The sequence below is a fragment of the Schistocerca serialis genome, chromosome 9, assembly GCF_023864345.2.
Source record: "Schistocerca serialis cubense isolate TAMUIC-IGC-003099 chromosome 9, iqSchSeri2.2, whole genome shotgun sequence".
Taxonomy (NCBI): Eukaryota; Metazoa; Arthropoda; class Insecta; order Orthoptera; family Acrididae; genus Schistocerca; species Schistocerca serialis.
The window spans coordinates 435,262,416-435,281,363 of NC_064646.1; the positions used below are offsets into that span (position 1 = coordinate 435,262,416).

An 18,948-nucleotide genomic window follows, 5' to 3' on the forward strand; every position below is an offset into this window, starting at 1 on the left:
CCGACCATCCGTCTTATCGTTCCTTTTTTGACGACTCTCTTGACCGTCAATACGGGTTGTATGTCTCTGCCCTGCTACCCCCTGGCGTTCGCTTTCGTCGCCTCCTTCAACACCTTACTTTTTCCCTCCCTGCAACCTTTCGAGTGGGCGAGAGCCGCACGCCACCTTGGCTCCAGGCTCAGGTCCGCGTTCACCTTGACCTCAGCTCGCTCCCAAAAGAGGTCACCCCCGGTTCGGTCTACCACTCCCGTTTTTTGGAACTTCGTTCGAAGTTCATCGACATGACTTTCATTTATACAGATGGCTCTAAGACCAATGACGGGGTCGGGTGTTCCTTTATTGTCGAGGCACAAAGTTTCAAATACCGGCTCCATGGCCATTGTTCGGTCTTCACAGCTGAGCTCTTTGCCCTCTACCAGGCTGTTCTTTACATCTGCCGCCACCGACATTCTGCTTATGTCATCTGCTCAGATTCCCTGAGCGCCATCCAGAGCCTCAGTGATCCGTACCCGGTTCACCCTTTCGTACACCGGATCCAACGCTCTCTTCAGCAGCTGGTGGACGTCGGTTCTCCAGTTAGCTTTATCTGGGTTCCGGGCCATGTCGGTATCCCTGGGAACGAAGCTGCAGATGCCGCGGCCAAGGCTGCGGTCCTCCAGCCTCGAACAGCTTCTTGTTGCGTCCCTTCATCCGATTTTAGCAGGGTGATTTGTCGGCGCATCTTATCTCTGTGGCATGCTGATTGGGCTGCACTTACCGACAACAAGCTTCGGGCCTTAAAACCTCTTCCCGTGGCTTGGACGTCCTCCTCACGCCCTTCTCGGCGGGAGGAGGTCGTTTTAGCCCGGTTAAGAATTGGACACTGCCGGTTCAGCCATCGCCATCTGCTGACGGCTGCGCCGGCGCCGTTCTGCCCATGTGGGCACTTGCTGACGGTTAGACACATTTTAATGTCCTGTCCAGATCTTAACACACTGCGCCTCGATCTTAACCTGCCAAATACTTTCGATGCCATTTTAGCGGATGACCCACGAGCAGCTGCTCGTGTTCTTCGTTTTATCAACTTGACACACCTCGCTAAGGACATTTGATGATGCTGTTTTTTAATCCTATGCCTGTCAGTCTGTCTTTTATCGTGTTTTCCCTTTTAGTTGTTGTGGTCAACTTGTGCCTCGCGGTGCATTCTTAGCGTAGTCAGGGCGCTAATGACCATTGAAGTTGTGCGCCCTAAAAAAAAAAAAAAAAAAAAAAAAAAAATTGTGGGCTGTATGTGATTTCTGGACAGTGGAAGCTGGTGCAGTGATGTGTGTGCCACTTGTTGAACCCAGAGCAGATGGTGATGGTTTATTGACACAGGCACATGTACAGTCATTGATGTACTCTGTTAAGTCAACGCTGTGAACAAAGGTGAGTGGTCAGATACAGCCATGTGAACCAGAAAGCTATCATCTCTTACCGTGATCACATTGGATAGTCATTGGATAGTCTTGCAACATAGTATTCACAGGTTCTGTACATGCATGCCGTGCACAAGCTGAAATGCTAAGGCATAACAAACCCATTTCCCAGAGGCACATAATTAATACTGAGAACTATGTGAGCTGTAAGACGATTCATTCTTCAGAGCTATATAGTATGCATCCACACACGTAATTGTACTGTTGTTTTGAATACAGTATCTCTCTATTTCCTACATTGTTCTATTACCCGAGTGTGATCGTTCCATATTCATTACAATTGACAAGCTGTGTAAAAAATTTTTTTTTCTTTTTTTGCAGGTTCCTAACTCTCTCTTCATTGACTCCAGAAGATCAGGCACGCACACATGTATTTAGCTCTTTTTTCTACAAACGCTTAACAACGCGGCCTGCTAAAGTTTCAAAGCGCCCACATCCAATTGAAGACGATCCAAAGTTGTCTGCTGCAGAGAAGAGGCACAGTCGTGTGAAAGGCTGGACAAAACACGTTAACATTTTCGAAAAAGATTTCATCATAATACCAATAAATGAACAGTAAGTATACTGACATCGTGGTTTGGCGGTAGAGTTCCGTGAGTGACAATCTGTGTTGTGTACTTGTTGCCACTATATTCCCCGGTTGTGTCAGAATACTTATCAGTAAAAGTGGTTACTACCCCAATAAATGTAAAATAGTTTCACTGTAGAAAATGTATCGCTCTTATACGTTAATGACAGGTTATACTGCTTCTGCCGACAAATATGCAAATAATGTTAATCATGCCCAGTTAAGTTTTTGCAGTATCTCGCACTCCAAATGGTGCACATTGTGCTTTAAGTGAAGTAGTATGTTTCAGATGACCATGAATTTCTTAGCTGCAGTGGAGACTTATATTTCGCATTTTATAATAACATTTTCAAATTTAGCATGAAACGATTTTATTATAATTCTGTATTCTTCTGGCTGCTGGACATTTAAATTGCTGCCACTAGTATAGAATGAATTAATGGCTTAAACGTTAAAGACAAAGGAACCATAACATTTTAATTTTCAGAAATTAATATAGGTACTCAGCATCAATATTTTAATAATACAACATTTTATTTATTTATTTATTTATTTAAAGGTATGCGCTCATCACACACACTGACTTGTTCTGGTTTCTCTGACACTAGGAGTATCAAAAAGTTGTTATGAAGTTATTTCTATTATGATTCTTGAGCTGGAGGGAGAGTGTAGTTCTGATAGAGCAATCTAGGGGATGAAATTGGTCATTCATTACCTTTCCTACATCTGGAAGTGATCAGAATCGAAATTTCAAATGGCATTTATTAAGATTTGGTTTTAAAAATTCTAAATTTACTGATACACATTTCTGAGGGAGATTGAAAGAGACCTTATTAGTCACCTCGCACGACCTGGAGTTCTAAATGATAGCTTTTGTCACTTTTGGTGTGGCTGTTTGCCTGTGTGCTTCCATTGGAAGGACTACTCATTTAGAATTTTAATTTCCACAAATAATATTAATAAAGTAGCAAGACTAACAACAAATAGTATTCCTGCTAAATTGTAGTAGGGCTTTGTTGATAACAACAGATAAAGGGATCGTGGAAGAACAGAGATAACATTTAAATTACTGGCAGTAGTGTTTCGTTTACAGGTATATCTAATTTCAACCTGCAACGTATTAATTGACAACGTCCACTGAAGCAGAAATCATTGTTAATTTTCAAAAGCAATAAAACACTGTTCTAGTGTGATAAGGTGTGCTGCATTAGATGCTGAACATTGATTATTTGTGCTGTGCAGTTGTAAGTCTATCGGGATACTTCAATTAAATGACATTTAGTCTACAGGAGTAATTTTCCTTCCCTGAACTGCTGAAAATCATTTTGTTATTTTTCTCTTCCCTTCTTCTTAAATGCCATTCTCTCCTCTCCAAGTGATCAATCAATTAATTCTGAAATAGAGATTTAGTTAATAGCCAGCAGTTATTACTGTTTTGGTGTTTAAATGGCCAGTTTCTTCTCCAAAGCACCGTGAAAATATATCCTTAAGTGCTCAGCTTAATCGGCACATAATGAGTGAATCCATAGATGTGTACGATGAGTAAAGAGGTGTAAGTCTAATATCTGCAGTTCTGACTTTAACCCATATTTTTAACGTCCACAAACTTTTACTGTCGCACACACACTTTCATCCGGGAAAGAAAGTTGGTTCTGTTCCAGTCCATTGCCAATACAGGTACTCTGAATAGTTGAAAAAAGGTTGGTTCTGTTCCAGTCTATTGCCAGTACAGGTGTTCTTAAATAGATATGCACTCAGGACAGAACGTCAAGAATGAGATGAATCTTCTAGGCATTCAGTAACACTATTTTCCACCTTATTGATTTTAGTAATACTTACCGTGTAGGGAAGTAATGGAACATACAAAAGAAATAGTGTACCAGAAATTATCAACATTCTCAATTCTTTTTCAATGTCCTCTCTGTTTTCAAGCAACATTTTAGATTATAAATCTCGTCTATAGTTACGAAGGTTGTTCCACTTCTCATGACACTTGTGCACATTGTGTGACTGTGACTATTTTACTTAAATTATGCTTAGAAATTTTGCTTTTACTCTTTGTGTCATCCATATTTTGACATAATTATCACTTTCTTTTTGTCCTGTTGAGAATATTTGGAGTAAAAAATTTCAAATAGGTAAACCCCTGCCGAAACATACAGGGTTGTGATTATGACAGTGTGCTTCATTCTGCACTAGTGAAATTAAAAAACTGGTTCAGTAATGCCAATATTGCCAGCTGGATTGTCCTTTGTTCATCTCATAACTTATTTTCTTAATTATGATATTGTCGATTAAATTATGCAGAGTATTGTAAATGGTTGCTAAGTTTTGTGCCATTTTCTACATGTGAAAATTGTGTGATAGCCTAAATGAAATCCTATACTTGGTGGAGGCAGATCACAGTTCACACAATTCATGTCATACATCCTACGCACAGACCAAATAACTGGTGACTCTATATGTATATGTGTAAACTGAGGCTCTAGGTGATATCAGTTACTCACATGTTATGTGGAATGGTGAAATACTGTCATTGCTGTTGTCCTGTTGGGTAGATTGTTCGATACAGTTGATTTCAGAGAAGAAATATTGTAGGACTCTGACAGTGGAGAACATAGGTTTAGCCCATCTGGACTGATGAGAAATACAGTGAAGCAGTTTTATAAGGAATGGAAGAGAAAAAAGGCCTTGCAGTTACTTTAAAGAAGTGGAAAACCAAAATTCATTTACATAAACATAGCAGCTGGTTAACATGTACCTTTGATGGAAAATTTTGGATCAAAAAAGCATGAGCAGTGCACAATAAAAGGTAGTAGAAGCTATTCTCCTGGTAACAAAAATCAGAAGTCTGTTTCTAACATGTTGCTGAAAAGCAAAGATATTGGTGGGTAGCATTGTTAAGAAATATTTAGAAACTTTGTTATATACCTGGTATGTCAGTGTCGTGATTTTTAATATGTGCATCATGAGCTTTGATCTCATGCAAACCTAGATTCTATATTGGATGCAGCTCGTGTCTGTTAGATAACTGTAAGAAATTAGTGGCACTTACTGAAAATTTACACAGTAATTTTCTTAGAAATAAAATTGATTTGTACTTACATTTCATTAAGCACATTTGTTGTGTGTGGTTGTTGCAAGTTAAAACCTTTTTGTTGCAGCTGTCATTGGTTCCTAGCAATTATTTGTTTTCCTGGTTTAAATGGCTGTGTGCGAATGTGTGACAACACTCCAGTAAAAGAGCTCCCAAAAACACGTCGAAAGGCAGTCACTCAGAAAAGTATTGGTGAGTTAGCTGTTGCATACGCTAAGGCATGTGTGTACAAGCATGAGAGAGAGAAAATGGAAAAAATTACTGCTAAGAAATAGCCTCCCTGATCTTATATGTAACACAGAAACACATTCGCTATTTAAATACAAAATTAGTATCGACAAGGTTTTTTTTTTTTTTTTCCCCTTTTCCCTTCCATTATTATTCATTGGTGAAATTCAGTTTCGAATTTCTTTCTTAAATTTATATATTACCGAATAGTACTATTAGGAGTTTTACTATAATCTAAAGGATGCAAGTTGATGTTTTAAAAAATCATTTTATGGTGCACTATGTTTATGTGACACGTATCACTTGCCACTTACCTCTACTACTTACTCTCATACACTACACTGAAGGAAATCTTGAAAGTTTTATTCTGCAAACCATCAGCAAGTTTGAGACACATGAAGCAACAGATGTGCACCAGCTGTAGGGCTGAATAAAATTTGAGTTTATTGAAACTGTGTTTCTTGAAGTAGAAATTACTCTCTGAGATCTGTAGTAGTCGTATAAAGTATGACATTACCTTAACTTCTAATGGTCAAACACAGCTTGATAAAATGTTAATTCTGCTGACAGAAGCAAATTATTTCATGTAAAGTTAATGTGAATCAAACAGTTTTCAGTGTCACATATTAAATGTTCTAAACATATAATGACAAAAATAGCAAATACATTTGATGAATGAAAATAATGTTTTCCTTTTATTACATACCTACAAATACGCGTACTGGTAAAGTATTGTGATGAGAAAATTGGATCAGTTAGTGCCAGGAATATTCCACTACGAATGAAAGAAGCATGGAAATCAGTTTTGTGGTAAAGTTATGTTTGAGATATAGTAGTGACTCAATGCTTTCGGAAATTGTCTCCAGCCAGCACTTGGAGTCCATATCAGTGTATTGTACTCATGTGGTTTGGTGAGTAACTTCAGCATTGAGAATGCTTTTTGATTAAAGCAACCTTCGTAATTACACATTCCTTCAAAAGACCGCCACTGTACTGTAGAAACTAATGAAAGAACACTAGTGCGTGTTCTAACACGAATTAGAAGTAACTTTGGGAATCCTGAATGAAATTCTCACTCAACAGCTGAATGTGTGCTGATATGAAACTTCCTGTTAGATTACTATGTGCTAGACCGAGACTTGAAAACTTGAACTTGGGATCTTTGCCTTTCGGAAGCAAGTACTCTACCAACTGAGCTACCCATAACTTGTCCTCACAGCTTTACTGCCCCCAGTACGTAATCTCCTACCTTCCAAACTTCACAGAAGCTCTCCTGCAAAACTTGTGGGACTAGTAATCCTGTAAGAAAGGATATTGAGACACGGCTTAGCCACAGCCTGAGAATTTTTCCAGAAAAAAAATTTTCACGCGCACGCGCGCGCTAATACGGAACTTCCTGGCAGATTAAAACTATGTGTCAGACTGGAACTCGAACCTGGGACCTTTACTTTTTGAAGAACAGAAGTTGACCATGAAAGGCAAATGTTCCAAGGTTGAGTCTTGATCTGGCACTTAGTTTTAATCTGCCAGGAAGTTTCGTCTTTGCCTTGGCTACCTCTGCAGTTCACACCTTTCTGCAAAACTGATGATGCAAAACTACATGGAAATAGGGAAATTGTTCCCTATTTTGCTAATGTCCTAAATAAAATTTGTAATGGATATTCCTTACAATGGTTGTATTCTTAGTTTTCCACAGTACTGAGAAATGAGAGAATAGGTAAAGTGTAAAGTGTTTTTCCCAGCATTTCGAAGCATCAGGATTTGCCCAACAAAATACATACTTAAAGACAAATCAAACAGCGTTTGTTTTCGTATTACATACCAAATGGCATAAAAACTCTATTTTCCTTTAATGAAGCTCACATTTTTACTGTGAAATACTTTTTTTTAATGAAAATTGTTTTATCTGTTTAAACCCTTACTAGCTTAGCACCTGCTGCTTTGCTTACGTAGACTGTACGTTCTACACAGTGGCATTGTTTTGTAATCGAATTTTTATGTTCACTAATTGTAACAGCTTCCAAACTTTTAATGCTAAATAAGGTCATAGAAGCATGGTCTTTGTCGAATGTACTTCTGACCAAAAAGCATATCTGATAGCTGGAGTCCTAGGCTTTTGTTGATCATGCTTTTTGCATTCTTGTGGTGATATTTCCATAGAAGTGAAATACCAATTTTTGTAGATTTACTTTCAAAAATTTTTAAGTAATAGCTTCAAAATTGCCTTAATAGTGACATGTTTTCAGAAATCCATAGATCTCTTATGTCACACACTTAGGAGTGTAATTTTGCACAGTCCCTTCTTAAATGATGCCAGTGGTTTAACATCCGCACACTCTCCAGATTTAAATCTTATATCATTTGCCATATGGCCAGATGATAATGAATCAGTGAATTGTTCAGGCCCTATTTCACCCCCTTAGGAGTTGAATTTCCAGAAATGGCGAAACATTTTTTATTTCTAACTGAGAAGCCAAATAAATACCAATTATAATAGATATAACTTTAAAAATGCTTTTGCAATTAAATATTTTCATGAAACATTTCATCCCTCCCCTCGTTTCTTCCCCTTACGGATTGAGTATCCAGATATAGTGTAACATGTATTTTTTTATTTCTAATGGAGAAGCCAAATACAAATTTTCATAGATTTAGTTTTAAAAGTCAAACAATGGAAAATCCAGGATGGAATGTAACAATATCATGAGAAGGAAAGTTGCTACTCACCATACAGTGGAGATGCTGAGTCTCGAATTGCCACAACAAAAAAGACTATCACAATCAAAGCTTTTGGTCATTAAGGACTTCGTCAATAGTAGACATACATACGCACTCACGTATCTAATTGCAGTCTCAGACCTGAGACTGCAGTCGTTTGTGTGAGTTGCATTTGCATGAGTGTGTGTGAGCACGTATGTGTGTCTATTGTTTACGAAGGCCTTAATGGCTGAAAGCTTTAATTGTGAGAGTCTTTTTGTAGTGCCTATCTGCGACTCAGCATCTCCACTATATGGTGAGTAGCAACTTTCCTTCCCATAATATTGTATAGCTTTAAAAGTGCTTTCATAATGAAATATTTTATAAAACAACCTCTTAGGGATTAAATTTCCAAAAATACTGAAACATGTATTTTTTTATTTCTAACTGAGAAGTCAAATACCAATTTTCATAGCTCAAACTTTAAAAATGGTTTAGTAGATCTTTAACAATTTATTAATAAAAAGCTTTCGCTCACTGTTTTACTTCTTTAGGGCTAAATTTCAAGAAATGCTGAAACATGTATTTCTTTATTTCTAACTGAGTCAATAGGTATATCTGGGGAGATGGAAATTAATTAATAACTGCTTGAATACTAAATGAAACAACAAGTTTACTGTTACCAGTCACAGTTTTATTTATTTCCACAACACGTTTCGAAGGTTTAAACCTCCATCATCGGGTGGATTTACATTAGTTAGTATTACATTTGTGTGTGTGTTGTGTTACGATTTCTGGAGGAACTTGTGGCACTGCCTAGTGGAGAAACAAGACAATATTTCAGAATATGGTTTAGGATTACTTTTGACAAAAAATTAAACTGGTATCTAATGGTAAACATTAAATAAGTAAACTAGAGTACCTCCAGTGGTCACAGGTTCCTTTTGCTGTCGTAACACATCACATGTATACTGCCACATTTGTAAACAAATATGGCGTCTGCAATCAGCTGGGTGCAAGGTTCGTATAGCAGAAGACATTATTACAGAATAATTGTTTAAAGCATTTGGAGGTGTCGAATATATGTGTGTGTACTTCAGGTGGTATATACGAGGGGGTGGGGAGAGAGAGAGAGAGAGAGAGAGGGAGACACACACACACACACACACACACACACACACACACACACACACACACACACACTTTCTCTCTCTTTTCTTCTCCTTCTGCCTCCAGCCCCTCACATCTGTTTATTAATCCCAATCAAAGAGTATCATCTATGTATGATTTTACTGCTGTAGCCAATATGATCATTGTAATTCAAGTCTGTAACATATCACCTAATTGTTATTAACAAGAATGAAGTTTAAGCCATTTTAACATTTCACCTGATTGTATAAATGAGTACAAATGTGTATCTGTTTTAACATGTCAAAATTGGATTTATATACCACCTGAAGTACACACACACATATTAGACACCTCAAAACAAACACCTCCAAATGCTTTAAACAATTATTCTGTAATAATATTGTTACGATGTATATTCTTTGCACTTTGCGATTATGTCTTCTCTTCCGCTATACGAACCTTGCACCCAGCTGATCCCAGACGCCATATTTGTTTACAAACGTGGCAGTATACATGTGATGTTGTTACGACAGCAAAAGGAACCTGTGACCACTGGAGGTACTCTAGTTTACTTATTTAATGTTTACCATTAGATATCAGTTTAATTTCTTGTCAAAAGTAATCCTAAACCATATTCTGAAATAGTGTCTTGTTTCTCCGCTAGGCAGTGCCACAAGTTCCTCCAAAAATCGTAGCAACACACACACACACACACACACACACACACACACAAATGTAATACTAACTAATGTAAATCCACCCGATGATGGAGGTTTAAACCTTCGAAACGCATCGTGGAAATAAATAAAACGGTGACTGGTAACAGTAAATTTGTTGTTTCATTTAATGTCGGTAACAGTCACGGTGAAGCCTAACCTAAAAATGTTCGCATTTAAAATTTAAACTGCTTGAATAATTGGAAAAATCGATGGGATAGAATAGTTGTAAGAAATATGAAGGTAATTTATGAATCTGTACACAATCCAGGGTGAACTTTACCTGATAGCAATATCAGCAGACCTTGAGTATCAATATATTCGAGGTCAGTATTCATAATATGCGTTACATACTGCTTCACATTAATTCCATTGTGCTAAGTCTTGATTGTGATGACATCAATGCAGGATTGCTCCTCCGAATATCGCATAAGTTCTGTCACGGTGCCAAGTGAAATGATGAACAGCTAGGAGTGGTCATCTTAAATGTGCGAATAAATTTTGCTTTTCTAATAATTTTCTAAACACTTTTAATGTACGGTTGAAATACACATTTTTAACAATGCTGGTACGATGGATCCAAGCACACAACTGTACAATACCACTTACTGAAACAAAAGGGTGAGAATACAGAAATTAATAAATTAAACAGCGTATTTCTTATTTTGTTTCGTACAAATATGTATCAAAAACTTATCCTTACCACAAAACAACTCGTTAATTTACGTTTGACGAGGTCTGTAACCAATTCAGTTTCCATATAGCTTATATATAAGAAAAGAAAATAATGATATGATTCACTACGCGAGAAACCAAATACTGATTTTCATAGGCATAGCTTCAAAATTGTGTGATTAGCGACGTATTAAAATAAAAATCTTCTATTTCATGCCCTAAGGGTGGAATTTTAAAAAATCCTTTCTTGGTGACACTTACAGTATAAGACCAACCCCCTCTGCAAAGTTAAAGTGTGTATCGTTAGTGGTTTTTACTGGGTAATAAGTGAGATTGGGTGGGTGGGTGAGTGGGTGGGTGGGTGAGTGGGTGAGTGAGTGAGTGAGTGAGTGAGTGAGTGAGTCAGTCAGTCAGTCAGTCAGTCAGTCGATCAGGATGTTGACTTTTTTTGTATAGTGTGTGAGACCCAGTGCAGTGTTTTTCTTTCTCCAGATATAGTGGGACCTTGCTTAACGGGCATCAACCATAATGCACAATTCACATAACGAGCAAAACAGATTGCAAAAAGGACCTGCTTATTGAGTGATGTTTAGCATAATGAGTGACAACAGTTTAGTGTGACATCATTCATCAGCCGTTCGCACTTCAGGGGAAACATTCAACAATATGAACAACTTTTTATTTTTTGTAAACGGATTTTAATAACCTTCATAGAAATCTTCTGACCATAAGAGAAAGAAAATGACTTTATAAATGAAACATAATCACTGAGAAATGCGAACATGGTGTGAGCGTTGCTGATTTAGCATGCACACACAATCTGTATACATCAACTATTTAAATTATCCTCAAGAAAAAGGACAAGATTTAGGACATAGAGGCTTCAAAGGTAGTGTGTAGAGTATCTAAACAGGTTATGTGTTTTGGATGATGTCAAAAGGTTGCTCCTTACCATGCCAGGATTATCAGCAGTGGCAAAAGTTTTTAAAGGAAGCCATGGGTGGTTCGAGAAGTTTAAGAGAAGAACCAACATCCACTGCATTGTTAGGCATGGCAAAGCAGCCAGCTCCGACACAAAGGCAGCAGAGAACGTCATCAGCAACATAAAGATGCTCATAGAGTCTGAGGGTTATCTGCCGCAACAGGTTTTTGACTGTGATGAGATGGGTCTATTTTGGAAAAAGATGCTGAAGTGTACCTGTATAACAGGAGAGCAGAATGCATTGCCTGGTCACAAGCCAACGAAAGACCTTCTCACACTGTTACTCTGTGCCAATGCAAGTGGCGATGTGAAAATTAAACTGCTGCTTGTTTATCATTTCAGAAACTCCACGAGTCTTCAAGAAGTGTTAAGTCCAGAACAACAGGTTAAATGTGATGTGAAAGTCCAGTAACAACACTTGAGTGATGTGTGATCTTTTTTGTGATTGTATCAGTGAAGTGTTTGGCCCTTCAGTGAAAAAATATTTGCTCGAGATGAGTCTGCCATTCCGTGCCTTGCTTGTTATGGACAGCACTTACAAGACCACCTCCTTGAAGAATTTCAATTCATCAGGATCCAATTTCTGCCTTCCAACGCCACTCCATTACTCCAGCCCGTGGACGAGCAGATTATTTCCGACTTTAAGAAGCTCTACACTACAGCACTCTTTCAAGTATTGCTTTCAGTTGACTGAATCTACCAGTCTCGCTCTGAGTGTTTTGGAAATATCACTTCAACATTATTGCCTGCATCAAGATGATTGAAAAGGCATGGGATGGGGTTACCAAGACAATTCTCATTTCTGCTTGGAAGAAGCTTTGATCAGAGTGCATTGTTGAATGTGACTCAGGTGAGGCGTTTGAGTTGATACCTTTGGAGCCTGTAGTCAACGAGATTGTTCTTTTGGTCAAGAGCATGGGACTATAAGTAGATAACAATGGTGTCAATGAGCTTGTGTTAGAACACAGCCAAGAAATGACCAACAGAGAGCTTATGGAGTTGCAGTGTGTTTCACAGCTGAAAGTTGTGAAGAAGAGTTCAGAGGAGGAGGGGGAGGAGGAGGAAACAGCAAAGCAGCCATCTTCTGGTGTAATAAGAGAGAGGCTGAAAGCATGGAAATCAGTAGCAACATACATTGAAAATCATCGCCGCAATAAAGCAATGGCTATGCACGCTACACCGAGCAGGGTGGCACAGTGGTTAGCAGACAGGACTCGCATTTCGTACAACTATTGTTCAATCCTGCATCCAGCCAGCTTGATTTAGGATTTCCGTGATTTCCCTAAATCACTTCAGGCAAATGTCGGGATGGTTCTTCAAAAGAGCATGGCCGACTTTCTTCCCCATCCTTCCCTAATCCGATGAGACCGATTACCTCCCCCAAATCAACCCAACCCCCTACGTACAATACAAATTTATTTGATGATAATGATGTGTCACATTTTTGCCATGTGTTGAAGCATTGGCAGAAACAAATGACTGTAGATAGCTTTGTAGTAAAAAAGAATTAGTTATTCATCATGATAATAAAATACATAATACTCTGTGTACAATTTCTTTGAAGAAATGGCATGAATAAGTTTAGACTTTTAGTACGTTTTCTGCATGGAATGCATTATCGTATTTTACATTAATTTGTATGGGCAAATTGTTTTGCTTCATTGGTGTTTTGCACTGCGAGTAAGGTTCTGGAACAAATTGTGCTCTCTATGTGTGGTTCCACTGTATTATAAAACACAAATCATTTTCCTGTTCTTTTGTTGAAGAACAGCAGGAACCAGGTTTGTGATAAAAGTTAATATAGATGGAAATACTGCCTCAGAGTGTGATAACACGAAATTGGCTAATAAATGGTGTTTCGTAGAGAATTGCATGCAGACAAACTATTTTATCAGATACAGTTTGAAATGAACATATCTTCATGTAAATGCCAAAAATGTAACAGACTTATAGCTACTGGTATAGCATATCGTTTGATGAACTCCCATTTTGGAAAGATAATATGCATAAGAATGTGTTATAAAACAGAAAGTGCATGAAAGCAATGATGTATCAGTTGACTTGATGCTTTGGTGCCACGTCAATTGGGAGTTGTTGAATGGTTTCTTTACATGCCGTGTAATGCAGCATGGGACTCACAGGATGTATACGACCCAGGACAACCAGGAGATCTGGGGAAAACCAGGAAAAACCCAGGAATTTTTTAGAATTCCGGGAAATTTTCGTTGTTTTAGTTTTCAGTTAAATTTTTGTAATTTGACTGGTAAGAATCGATACTCTGACAAAGAATATTACTGTATCCCGCTACTGCAGAATAATACTGCAGCATTAAAACATGAACAAGAGAGAAAAACGAAAAAAAAAACTTAAATGGGCCGTATAAAATGACACAGTGCTCGTACAAGCATCTGCCAACAGCAAAATGTGTCAAAGGCTTTCGGAAGACTATGCAAAGCTTCATAGCAACAAATTGCCTCCGATGAGCATGACGTCACAACTGTTTACATTAGACTCATTTAATCAGTTATGAGCTGCCTCATGCACACACGCAATTGAGTCGCCTATGAGTAGTACCTTCTCCCAATTCTGGCTGCAGAAATGTGGCTGTTGGCTGTGTAAGCAGTAGTAGCAGCAACCAGCCACATGGTACCCGGAAAAAATTTACTGGAGCGCCCAAGCTGCCTGATGCACATGTGCGCAGCAGGTCCGGATCTAGTGGGGGGGTGGGGGCAAACCGGGAAATCTGAAACGGGTGGCAGTTTTGGGAGGAGGGGGCAAATTCATATTCTTGAGGAAGAAAACCTTGTTTCACAAAGCACCTAGCATCCAGTGCATGCCGGTCTATCGATTATTCATATGATTTTGAAACGCACCCCTGCTGGTTTTTGAGCACATTCTAAGTTGATTTCTGAATGAATAATAAGTTGATTTTTGAATGCGTGCATAATTTACGTGATGTCTTTGCCAGGGGAATCCTCGTCACATCTAAAAATAAACTTTTCCTGCAGACAAAACGGGATGGGGCTACATGAGCTGAGCAGAATAAAGCCGAACCAGTGAATGCCAACTGCTGCTTGTTTATGTGGTTGATTCGGTTTGCGAATGTTCAGCGTTGTTATAATTACTAGCGAAATCCATAGATTCAGACTACCAGAGTGGAAATAAACGACTAACAGGAATAACAGGTAAGAAAGATTATGAGTTACCTGCTCGGTGTATCCAAGAAAGTCAAATTTTGACAGAAAATTTTTGGCCAGGTCGCTACAGTAGACAGGGCCCGTTGTAGTCCCCGGCTAGCAGCCGGTTAAGTTCCATTCTGGGAAAACTCATTGTACAAACATGTAATAACGCCTAACTGGAGAATAATCGCTGGATAACTAAACCGGTAAATGTGGCAGGGTTAGTGAAGTTAACTGGAGACTGAGTTTTGACAGTGGTAGGAATAGTTACAGAATTAGTGATAAGACTGTTCGTTAGAACAACGAAGGAGAAGAAACGGGGACATCACACAAATTATGGTAGAATATGACGATTCCAAATTTATACAAAAATTCGTACTACTACTTTTCGGTCTCGCACATGAGAAACCGGAGTGTATGAATGAAATGTGAAACTATTTCCTAACATAAAGCTTTCTGCTTGTAGTGGGCCAAATAGGTATTTCGTATTGGTACTTCATGAATTATATTCCGTCATATTATAAAAATGATCATTATTGCCAAAACAGCCTCGCTTATTTGGTGTGTGTTACAATTGCTGCAATATTAGAAAGGCCTCTTTTGTTTTATCCAGCACACAGTGACAAAATAGACTTAATCAGATCGAGAAACCACAGCAGTCTTGGGTACTATTTGTATTAACAGTTTTTTCAGTATTAGACAATGACATTTCTATTTTTCATGTAGCAAAATGTTTGACGAACTTTTATAAAGTAATAGTTCTTTCGCAGAAAGGGAAGCATGCCATGTAAAGCTGTAGCAAGAGTAGAGAGAAAAATCGCTAGGACCTAAGGATTGAAGAAATGCGTACTGTCTTGCCTGTCTCTTGTCTTTACTGGTTTTAGGTATCCTATATTTAATTTTATGTCACACAGAAGAGCAAGTTAAAAGAAAAAGGGGGGGGGGGGGCAGGATGTCAAAGTGGCTGACTGGGAGCAGGAGAGGCACTACAGGACATTTTAATTTCCACTGTCCTGAAACAGATTTGAGTTCCACAGAGCAAAATAACAGTGATGTGCGGTATAAGAATATTGTTTGAAGAGGCGTGGCACTGCACTGCACACTTAAGACGAAATAATGTGTCTTACATTTCCTCAATGATATATGTTTTATGTATCAGACTCTTCAGAAAGATGTGCGCTACAAAATGAACTTATTTTTGAAAAGCCGATTTCTTTTTAATTTTTGACATTCTGATGCGCAGAGCAGTCAGAGTTACAGTGGGGGGTGTAGTCTCCATGTGACCTGTGTTTACATTTAGTGATTTTTCTGTTTCTTCTTCGTTTACTTCTCTCACGTCAAATGAAAATGAGACGGATTTCTGTGGCTGGGAGTTATCAAGAGAATTAAAATACATTCCCATAATTACGGAAGGCTAAAATATGTTACTAGTTTCAGATTTTATTTTATTTCAACCTTTCTGATAGTGAAGCATTAATCGCCTTGCAGAACAATAAAGTTATTTTTGTCGGTTTGCTAAAGAAATTTGGCTTTTATTAAGCTTTCGTGCTGAGGCAGTGAATTTATTTGAAACGAAGTGTTTAATTTCACACTATTGGCTAGTTTCAACTGTTTGCTCCATTTCGAGTGCATGTTTTCATCTTCTAGCACGTATGGCATTATGTCACAATAAAGAATGAAACATGAGATAATACAGTATTTGTACTCCAAGAAAATTTACGTCTCGAAAACCACAATGAAAAGCTTCATATCAGGTCGAGGCCTACATCATCGCGAATCTGGACACACAAATGTGCACTGTAAGGCAAACTATGCATTTTAGTATGGTTCACGAAATTCCGACACTCTTGGAGTATCCTCTGATGTCTTGTTTCTTTCATGACATAATGTAAGATCTTTTAATGTTTTACACGTACGAACATATGGGCTTCCTACGTCACCGTAACTGCACAAGCGCGGTGACACCTCTTATCTGGCACTCTCTGGTAACTGCTGAAATGAATCTATTTTTAACAGGTCGCGGGAAAATATTGCGAATTATTATTTTCAAAGTAAATTTCCTTTTACGCAATATGAATTATGTGCGATAATGTACGATTAATTTCTTAAATCACAGAGTGTTTGCTCTCTTTTGAAAATCAGCTCTTTGATGATGCACCAGTTAGAAGAATTTTGAGCCCAGAAGATCAGAGATTTATGTTGGTATTAAAAATTTTACTGGTGTGTTTGTGTGATGTATCTTAAAGTGTAACATGCGCTAAACAGATCAGCCGATCACTTTGGCCAAGCGGTTCTAGGCGCTTCAGTCCAAAATCACGCTGCTGCTACGGTTGCAGGTTCGAGTCCTGCCTTGGGCATGGATGTGTGTGATGTCCTTAGGTTAGTTAGGTTTAAGTAGTTCTAAGTTCTAGGGGACTGGTGACCTCAGATGTTAAGTCCCATAATACTTCGAGCCATTCGAACCATTTGAGCTAAACAGATCCACATTATATGTGAAAGCTTAGCTTCTCTTGAAGCTTATTAATCTTAGAGACAAATATTATATGCGAAAGCTTTGCTTTTCTTGTAGCAACACTATGTATATTAATTTAAACCATGAACTTTTCCTGTTGTTGGAATTCAAATTTATACTTTCGTGATATGAAAATACGCAGCGTACATGTTGCTGCACATCAAAGATCTTTCTAAAATGTCTTTTTTTCCCCCCTGAGTTTCATTTTCTAAAATGCTGGGAAATTCTGCACTGCTGTATAAACCCATATCAATTCAAAGGATAAGTTTTACAGTTTCGAGGGAAAGTATATTGTCATTTAGCGTGAAAAAAGTGTATTTTCGCCCGGGAGAAAATGTATCTTTAACCGGGAGATACGGGAAAAATCTGTGATCCCCCCCCCCCCCTCCCTGTCTGCTTATACATCCTGTACTCAGCAGTGGAGCCTAGCATCTTAGAACAAGGAAACATTATACACATATATATATATATGTTTGTCTTCTAATTTAAGTCCAAAAGTTGGTAAAATCACCATGTTCACATGTGACTCAACTTCCGGAAAACAAAAATCTTTATCTCTGTCTTGTTTATATGTTCAGTGCTGTAATGGAGTTCAAAATCGATCAGATATTGCATATAGAAATAAGCTATTTCAGTTACCGATTTAGTAAGCACAATGGCTGGTTCCCTTTGATGAAATGTTAGGTGTAGACAGCTTCATACTTAGTCCATCCATTAGCAAAAAGTTTTTAACAAGACATAACCTGCCATTCTCAACATGTTTCAAAAATGGTTTCGTATTGACATGTGAGCAAAAATCAGTTGCGCATGTTGATAGCGGCAATTAGATGTACATTTCTAGAATCAATACTGGAGTGTTTATGTGACCAATCAGAAGCTGAATTGGGAAATCTATTTACAGAATTTGGTTTTGGGACCTGCATGTAAACATAGTGAACGCAGACACTTTAATGGTGGTAATTTAGGTGTTTTGAGCTATGGTTGCATCAGCTACTGCTAGAGTCCTCCTTTATGGCAATGCAGATGTATGCAGGCAACTGCATTGTAGTCCTTACCAAATGATTTGTGTTGTGTGTTGCTCGTTGTTTACCTTTCGTATTTTGAAATGTGTGAAAATCCTGGTCAGTCATTGGCTTCAATCACAACCCTCACAAGACCAGAAGGGATCAGTGGTTCCTGTGGTCATCTCAATTTGTTTACGCTCTCGATCGACTGCCACTTCACAGTGCCCAACTCTGCACTGTAGTGATTGGAAAATAAACTCTGTCAACCTATTTCAACCATGCTGAAAGTCTTCCCTAATGTGTGAGTGGAGTTTTTTTCAGTTCTATTTCTGCACTAAGTACTTTATTGGTTTTATCTGTAGCGTTGTCAAGTACGGCTCAGAAGGCTATGAATTGCCACAAAAGGGCGACATCGATATTCTGCCCATTTCGTAATTTTCAAATTGGGTGGAAAAAGAAAAATAATGTCGAGTAACAGCATAAATCAGATAACCACTCTGTTCATTGGTAGGAAAATGCTGCTGTTTCTCATTTGTTGGAAGGTTAAGTAGAGCAAAAAGAAGAAAACAAGTAACTTCCAGTTCAGAAAAAAACTGACAAAGATTTTGCAAAAGCAAATATTTAGGTCAAAAAGCTCCCTAATCATCAATAAATTTTGACACACAGAGGATTTGTCTGCAGGTGCATTGGAAAAAAAAATAC

The 18,948-nt window shown here is 38.2% G+C and overlaps 1 protein-coding gene across 5 annotated transcripts in view; it reads left to right on the forward strand.

Annotated features, from left to right (window-relative positions):
- The window catches only part of LOC126418458 (protein piccolo-like), a 344,054-nt gene that overhangs the window by 265,442 nt on the left and 59,664 nt on the right, over nucleotides 1-18,948 (forward strand). For all 5 annotated transcript variants that reach the window (XM_050085227.1, XM_050085225.1, XM_050085226.1 and 2 more), the window contains 2 exons: nucleotides 1,779-2,012; nucleotides 5,190-5,314. In XM_050085227.1, coding sequence (XP_049941184.1) covers nucleotides 1,779-2,012; nucleotides 5,190-5,314 — 359 coding nt within the window. The remainder of the gene's footprint in view (nucleotides 1-1,778; nucleotides 2,013-5,189; nucleotides 5,315-18,948) is intronic.